The sequence below is a fragment of the Dioscorea cayenensis genome, chromosome 1 (genome assembly GCF_009730915.1).
Source record: "Dioscorea cayenensis subsp. rotundata cultivar TDr96_F1 chromosome 1, TDr96_F1_v2_PseudoChromosome.rev07_lg8_w22 25.fasta, whole genome shotgun sequence".
Classification (NCBI taxonomy): domain Eukaryota; kingdom Viridiplantae; phylum Streptophyta; class Magnoliopsida; order Dioscoreales; family Dioscoreaceae; genus Dioscorea; species Dioscorea cayenensis.
Window position 1 is genome coordinate 30,080,439 of NC_052471.1, and position 8,765 is coordinate 30,089,203.

At 37.6% G+C, this 8,765-nt stretch overlaps 1 protein-coding gene across 1 annotated transcript; it reads right to left on the reverse strand.

The window, feature by feature from the left end:
• Positions 1-7,389: 7,389 nt before the first annotated feature.
• On the reverse strand, positions 7,390-8,756 carry LOC120261603 (chlorophyll a-b binding protein 6, chloroplastic). Its single transcript, XM_039269589.1, has 4 exons — positions 8,468-8,756; positions 8,238-8,340; positions 7,818-8,106; positions 7,390-7,724 (listed from the first exon to the last, which is right to left on the reverse strand). Exons 1-4 carry the CDS (start codon positions 8,656-8,658, stop codon positions 7,573-7,575), a joined length of 735 nt encoding a protein of 244 aa, XP_039125523.1. The 5' UTR covers positions 8,659-8,756; the 3' UTR covers positions 7,390-7,572.
• Positions 8,757-8,765: the final 9 nt, after the last annotated feature.

The following is an 8,765-nucleotide window of genomic DNA, read 5'->3' on the forward strand; positions in this document are numbered from 1 at the left end:
TGCTTACTTGGCAGGGTAAAACCGACATTTCACATTAAAAATCCTTTTCTTGTTCGAGCTGCAGACCAACTCGCATATCACCCATCGTTAGGTCAACAGTGGACAAAGGGGTAGCTCTCAACCAGGCTAGACATGAAGAATTCCAAATCAAGCTACTCCCAATATCCTTTCGTCTCTCTTTTTTCTTTAAAATCAAAAGATCACATATCAATCAAAGAGTGTTTATGAAGATGAGGAAGAGGAAAAAGGCCAACACTGTCCCTATTTTTTGTCCATATTTATGTATGTATTTGTTCAGTATTTGATTAGTCAACTCATAGCAAGAGAAGACAACTAAAATTGTAATTTGTGTTTTTCATTCATGTTAGTGACCATGGTCTGCAAAACTGAAAAAATTAACTCAATACATACAAACTCCTAGGCATATCGATGGAAATTAGAACCCTATCGTACGATTGAAGAGAATGAGTTTTTTTTCAATGGGGATGGGGAAATACTAGCTCGGTCACCTTTACACACTGAGGAATTTGGCTTTCCTTCTGTGCAACCCTATCCGGTGGAGAACGTCACCTTCGTCTGAACCCTAGAAACCCTGTGCGGGAGAAAAGTTCTCAATAGCCATGACATGATCATCTTAGGGTGATCCTTTTGCCAACTTCAACAAGATGGGCGATAATCAAGATGGCGCTGAAGAAGAAGATAGGTGTTAACCCGCTCATTAAATAACTTTTCTCATTAAGCTAAATCCCTCATTATTCTAACTTAATGAGATAATTAAACTAACTAGTCCGAGTTGGCACCAGTTCGGACGGAAAAAGGATTGTTAATGTGAAATGTCAGTTTTACCTTGCCGCGTAAAAAATTTGATGGCATTGACAATTTTTCCTTGGTTTGCCAAAGCCGGAAAACCACAAGGTACATAAATGCCAAAAAAAAACACATGCCTTGAATTGTGAAAATGCAAAACCACATGGTTTTTTTTTTTTTATTTCCTCTACTATATTTTAGCTTTTTTTCAGTAGATCTATAACCCTGTGGGCATAATTTCCTTATTGTTTGTATGTTTGGAGATTTGAACTCAAGATGACTGAAAATACTAAAATGAAGGAGTTAGCCTCCAAGGTAGATACTATGATGATTGTGATGGAACAAAGAATCCAAAAGGAAAACAGAATTATGGCGGCCATAGATCAGAATGATGAAAGAATGAAGATGTTGAAGTAGTTAATAATTAAAAACATCTATGATGGAAAATCAACAAAGCTCAAAGGTAGTTGGCATTGATGAAATTAATTTTGTTGGGCAATTGGAGATTAGGGAGTTGGAAAAACAAAGGAAATCACAACCATTTTGTACCAGATCTGTTAAGGTGGATTTTTCCAAATTTGAAGGGGAGAATGTATTGCAATGGATCTTTCAAGCTAAGAGATTTTCAAATATTATGGTGTTACTAATGCAAACAGATTGGAAATAGCTTCAATTCATTTTGATGGGCATGTGGTTCCTTGGTTTTACATGTTGGAAAAAGGAAGGGAGGGTGACAACTTGGGCAGCATTGGTGGAAGCAGTGGAAGATAGATATGGTCCTTCAATATTAGACAATCCTGAGTATGCTTTATTTAAGCTTACTCTAGAGGATCCAGTTGACAATTACTACAGTAAATTCATTGAGTTAGCCAATCGAGTGGATGGATCATGGAATAGCTCCAGGTAAAATGTTATCTTGTTTCATTAGTGGCTTGAAGAAGGAAATTCATAGAGAGATTATTCTGTGGGTGCCTAAATCATTATCTAAGGCACCCAAAGTTGGCCAGAATTTTTGAAGATAAATATGTGACTGTTAACAAAGTTGGAGTCAAGAAAATGGTTTACTCTCCTAACATTAATCTTGTTAAAATGGCAAATCCAGTGATTAAAGCTCTTCGTGGGCCAAATCCCTTGTAGGATACACAAGCTATTACTCAAGTTCCTTATAATTCTACACAACCAGCAAGGAGAATCAGTTTTAATGAAATGCAGTTAAGGAAAACCAAAGGATTGTGCTTCAATTGTGATTAAAAATTTACTTCATCACATAGATGTCAGAATAAAAGATTGTTGCTCTTGTAGTGGGAAGATGAACATCCTGATTCTACAGAAAAAGAATTCCCTGAATTTATAGTGGAATTGGAGACTGAACCTAATGCTACAAAAGAAGACAGTAATCCAAAATTGTGTCTAAATGCTATGAATAGTTATGCAGTTTCAGGCACCCTGAGATTTACAAGGAATATCAAGGGCTATCCAATCAAGGTGTTGTTAGATGGAGGAAGTGGTAATAACTTTATACAACCCAAGTTTGCCACATTTTTACAGCTGGACATACAACCAACTACCCCATTCAAGGTGTGGGTAGGAGATGGAAATTCCTTATAGGTGGAGGAAAATGTGGATAAATTGAATGTCAAATTCATGAGTGCTCACTTAGTTTACCTGTGTATCTGCTGCAATTTTCTAGTGCTGAGTTGATTATTGGAGCAGCTTGACTGGCAACCTTGGGGAATCACATTACCAGTTAGAAAACATTATCTTCAAATTTTTTCTAGGATGGAAAATTCGCAGCACTATTTGGAGAAAGGGAAAATGGTCCTCAAATTATTTCTGTTCATCAATTACATATAGGCTTAGTTCATTCAGGTCAATTGCTGAATGTTATCAAATGATAATTGAATCATTAGATGTAGATGAAGAACAAAGAAATAATTCTGGGGGGTTAGCAGTTAAGACATAATCAGTAATGACATTTTTAGATGAAATGTCTTTTGCATTAAAACAATTATTACCAAAGTATCACAGGGTGTTTGATATACCAAAAGGCTTACCTTCATCAAGATTGCGTGATCATAAAATTCCATTGCAAGCAAATGCACAACCTGTTAAGGTAAGGCTTTCTAGGTATCCTCATAGCCTGAAGACAAAAATTGAATCAATGGCGGAGCAAATGTTAAGAGAAGGACTAATTGAGCCTAGCAACAACCCCTTCTCCTCTCTTATTATACTTGTAAAAAAGAAAAATGGCACATGGAGGTTTTGCACTGATTATAGGGCCTTGAATGCCATTACAGTGAAGGATGCATATCCCATACCAATAGTTGATGAATTATTGGATGAGCTGAATGGTGCCAAATATTTTTCCAAATTAGATATGAGGTTTGGCTACCATCAAGTATTAATACATACTAAAGACAAACACATGACATCATTCAAAACCCATCATGGGCATTTCCAGTGGTTAGTAATGTCATTTAGGGCTTTCAAATACCCTAGCAAATTTTTAGTCTTTAATGAATAACATATTTTAGTTTGCTATGAGGAGATTTGTCTTGATATCTTTTGATGGTATATTGGTTTATAGTGGAGATTGGGAAAGCCACATGGAACACTTGGCAATTGTAATATTCATATTGCAGGAAAATCAAATCTATGCCAAATATACAAAATGTGAGTTTGGCTTGATGAAAATTGAATATTTAGGACATACAGTGTTAGTTGAAGGGGTGAGGATGGAGGAGTCTAAAATAGAAGCTATCTTAAAGTAGCCAACGACAACTAATATTAAACAATTGAGAGGATTTCTGGGTTTGAGTGGGGTACTATAGAAGATTCATTTGCAATTATGCTACCATAGCTCATCCACTCACAGAATTGCTTAAGAAAGATGGTTTTCAGAAGAATGGGGCAGCACATGATGCATTTTAGAGTCTGAAAAGCAGTATTACTTCCGCATCAGTACTTAAGATGCATGTTTTTTCAAAGCCTTTCATTTGGAAACAGATGCTTCAGGATTGGGAATTGGGGTTGTATTAAACCAGGAAAAACATCTTATTGCATATTTTTCAAATAAATTAACTCCAGCCATGCGGAAACAATCAGCCTTTGTAAGAGAGTTATTTGTTGTCATTGAAGCAGTGAGTAAATTCAAACATTACTTGGTTGGGCAAAAAATTTATTATAAAGATAGATTAGGAAGCATTAAAGCACTTGTGTTAGTAGGTTATACATACACCAGAGTAGCAGAGGTGGCTTCCAAAAATATTAGGGTATGATTTTTCTATTGAGTATAAGCCAGGAGTGGAAAAAATAGCAGTTGATGCACTATTAAAAAGTTATATGTTGGCTTTCACTTCTTTACATTGTTAATTGGTGTTTGAAATACAACAACTATGGCTGTAGGATCCTTTTTGTTCCAACATAGTGACAACAATACAACAAAGCACTACTTATGATGCAAAGTTCACATTGGAGAACCAGTTGTTATGGTATAATGACAGGATAGTAGTCCCAAATGATTCTATGATTAGAAAGCAATTGTTACGGGAATTTCATACTTAAAAAATTGGAGGTCATGCAGGGGCACTTAGAACATAATTCAGAATATCATCTCAATTTTATTGGCATGGATTGCACAAAGATGTCTCTAATTATGTAAGAGCTTGTCTAATATGTCAACAGGCAAAGACTCCAAATACTCACCCTGGAGGATTGTTGCAACCTCTTCCAATTCCACAGAAAATTTGGGAGGAAATTGCCATGGATGTTCATTGTCAGGCTTCCAAATTCCAAAAAAATTATAGTAATTCTGGTTGTTATTGACAGACTTTCAAAGTATGGACATTTTATTCCACTCAAAGGGGATTTTTCTAGTGCAACAATTGCTACAACATTTATACACAACATCATTAAATTATATGGAGTTCCTAAATCTATTGTGTCAGATAGAGATAGATTCTTTCTCAGTAATTTCTGGAAATCTCTTTTTCAATCATGGGTACGACATTGGCAATGTCTTCATCTTATCATCCACAGACGAATGGTCAAACAAAAGCCTTAAATAAGAGTTTGGAGATGTATCTGAGGTGTTTTGTTTCTAGAAAATCCAAAGCAATGGTGGGATTTACTTCCTGGGGCCCAGTTCTGGTATAATACTACTTTTTATTGCAATGTTGGTATGACTCCATTCCAAGTGGTTTATGGTCGAGACTCTCGAACATTGATCACAAATTACTCCAATGAACATATATAATCCTCCAGATATTGCTACATTTGTACAACAAAGAGATAGAGTTCTGAAGTAATTAAAATAGAATATAATCAAAGCTCAAGTGCACCCGAAGAAGTTTGCTGACAAAAATAGAACTGGAATTTCTTTTACAGGAGGTCAGTGGGTTTTTCTTAAATTGCAACCTTATAGGCAATACTGAGTAGCTTTTGGCATGAATCATAAACTAAGCATGTGCTATTTGGGCCTTTTCAAGTTGTTAAAAAAATTGGTGCTGTGGCATATCAATTGGCATTACCTGTGAAGGTACGCATACATCCAGTGTTTCATGTATCCCAATTAAAGAAAATGTAAAGGAGATCCAGACGCATAGGCAAATTCTATTCCACTTCCTTTGATTACTACTGAAGAGTTTCTAGAATTACAGCCAATGGCAGTTATATAGAGAAGGACAATTATCCAAAACAATCAACTGATTGACCAAGTTCTCATTGAATGGGAAAGGCATGTTGGTAGCTGACAATTCTTAGGAAGATGTGGAACAAATGCAGCAATAGTATCCATTGTTTAACCTTGAGGACAAGGTTAATTTGAATGGAGGGGGTAATGTAATAACTGGTAAGTCAGTAATATGTAGGATGCCAAAGGATTTAAAAGAAGCACACGTGAGGAGGAGCAGGCGTGAAAAGAAGCTCAACTTAAAGTTGCTGACTCAGCACGTACGTGGAAGAATCTTAATAGCTGGACAAATGTGCAAACGGGAAAGGTGGAGGAGCGTAAGATGGGAGGATTTTATCTACACCTGACAACATGGCAAAAGCAAGGATGGTGATTAGCCAGGGGAGGAGTTAGTTATTCTCTAGTCTATGAGGAGGATAAAAGCTGAAAAGACGAGGGAGCAGAGTAGCAGAGAAGAAAATAGAAGGTTCTTGGGCCTAACTTGGTTCTTGGGGATCTTCTCCGGTGATCCGATGGGAGGGAAGTTATGCCCACTATCTTACTATATTTTAGCTTATTTTCAGTGTATCTATAGTCATGTGGGCATAATTTCTTCATTGTTGGTATGTTTGGAGATTTGAACTCAATTACTGTTAGTTTGTTGGAGAATTGACTCTGGATTTGATTTGTTGAAGAATTAACTCTTGATGTTATGTTGATGATGAGTTTTGACTCACTAGATGCTTAATTGATGGATGCATGATTGTTCTAAAAGTGAAATTGTCATTCAGTTGATTGATTACATCACTGGTTTATTACAACCACTCTTACTTTGCCGTTCATGGAATAGTGTCCCTGCAGCACCAACGAGCAGCGACAACGAGGGACTGGGACACAAAATTTTGAAGGTGGACAACATGTGAATGGATCTTACCTTAACTTTTTTAGTGTTTGTGGGAGGATTAATTACAAGGGAAACTAAAAAAAAAGGCGTGGTTGGATAAAAAGCAGAGTTATTTTAACGAAAAATTTACCCTCTGCAATAATTTATTAAATAAATTTAAAATGGACATTGAGTAAATTTTTTAATCTAACATAAATGTATATATATTCAAGAATGGATAAAAACATTGGACAAACGATTGGAAAGTGAATTCTTATTCTTCTTTTGTAAGGTTAGTGTTATCCCAGAAACATAACAAACATGATACTTTGTCTTTTATTGTTTAAAAATGAGTTTATCAATCTACGCAGAGACCTGCAATTATATAAATTAATGTTAGGTTGGCACTCTGTTTTTCACAGGGGGTAAAAAATGCAATCTTGTTCCTCAAGAAAAAGGATTAAGCTAATCTCCAAATCCATCAGATTGGCATTCTGGTGATCAATAACTCTTAAATACCAATAATCTAGATGTCTAGATCAAAAGGCCAATATTCCCCAATAAGGTTTGCCTCTTAATCCGGGATTAATGGATGAGCTCTCATCCATTAATCCATTAATCCCGATCCAAAGTACAAACACCCTGCAAGTTGAGCCATTATATATATATATATATATATTTTTTACAAATTTGGACAAGCCATGTGTCAGGGTTCGCGGACAAACTAGAGATCCAATCCGCAACCAAAGGATAAAAAGTTTGGATTGTGAGTTTGACTCCACACCTATAACTGGTGATTTTATTATCGCTATTTGTTATCATTATTACTTCTACCAAATTTCTAAACTTTTTAAATTTTTCGCCCTCCTTTTCAGCAGAAGGGCCAAGTAAGATTATACTAAAAAATGACAACGAGTATGGGATTTCTTCATTTGTCTTGAATAGACGCTTTTGAAAAAACACTGAATTCAGTTGTATGAAAAGTAATCGTGCCTGGTTCATACGGGAGATTTACGGTATCAACACTCACTAAAAAAAACCTGGTCATTTAATTCCACATCTTCATGCAGTCATGCAGGTTTCTTCGTGATGTATTTATTTGTGAATGTGACATGAAATGGAGATGCAAATTTAAGCAAATGGATGGATCACTCTAGTTATACAGATACACAAGATACAAGAAACAAGGTCTGCTGTGGATTACAAGGGTAGTTTACAGTGAAATATCTCTGGGGATGATGATGTTGCCGATGTTGTTGTGCCATGGATCAGCCAAGTGTGCAGCTAGATTCTCCAGCGGTCCTGTTCCCGGGTAAGCTGATTGCTGGACGCAGAAGCCGACAAAGGCCAGCATTGCCAGGCGACCTGAGAGCACAGAGCCACAGAAGAGATGAGACATGACTGATGAAGCATGCATGTAGCTTATACAAAAGAAACAAACAGAGAAGAAGGTGATACCATTTTTGATCTCCTTAATCTTGTACTCATGGAACTTGGCCGGGTCCTTAGAGTAACCCAAGGGGTCGAAGGCTCCTCCTGGGTACTTCTTCTTCTCAGTATCCTTCTCCATGCTGCGCTGGTGCTCAACGAAGGAAATTGCAAGGAATTCAATGACGAGGATGGTTGGCAGAGTGCCCCAGGGAACAGGGTTCCCCAAGTAGGTGGCCTGGCCTCCAGGTATTGCTGCCCACTCTTGAGCTTTCACCCAGTTGCCAAGGCCCAGCGCTTCCGGCAACAAGATCCCGGGCTAAACAAACATAATCATATAGATAGATATGTTATTATATATACATGTTAAGTTAGCAGTAGACCAGACCAGACTAGAGAATATATAGAGATCACTAAAACTAGGCTGGGCAGTGGAAAGTAGTAACTCACAACAGCAAGCATAGCCCAGCGGCAGTGGTACACCTCCGACTCTTTGAACCTTTCCAGGTTTTCAGGTACTTCCCCAAGACCCAGGGGGTCGAAACCAAAGTCACTGAGAAGAAACATATATGCAACAACAAATTAATTAATATATTAAGAGAAATATATATATGCTGCGTTATAGTTCTGGTTGAAGTAATTCGTTCTGGTGAGTTAAATAAACCTTTTTAATTACTTACGCAGGGGCGGAGCCATCAAGGTGTGGTGGGCGAGGCTGCCCTGGAAACCACTCAGCTGACATGGAGAAGCGGGACGTAGCATTTGCGCCGGCACCAGCTGGGAGGGCGACTGAGGTGGCGAACTGGGATTTTGAAGACGAGAGGAGGGTCGGAAACACCGCACAGCAGCTCCTCAGTGAACTGGAAGCCATTTGATACCACCCTTACAGAGTCCGGTCTGATCTTCTAGTGTGTTTGGGAGATTGTGTCTCTGTGCTGTGGTGGTAGAGCCGTAGAAGAAGGCAGATGGGTGGATGCC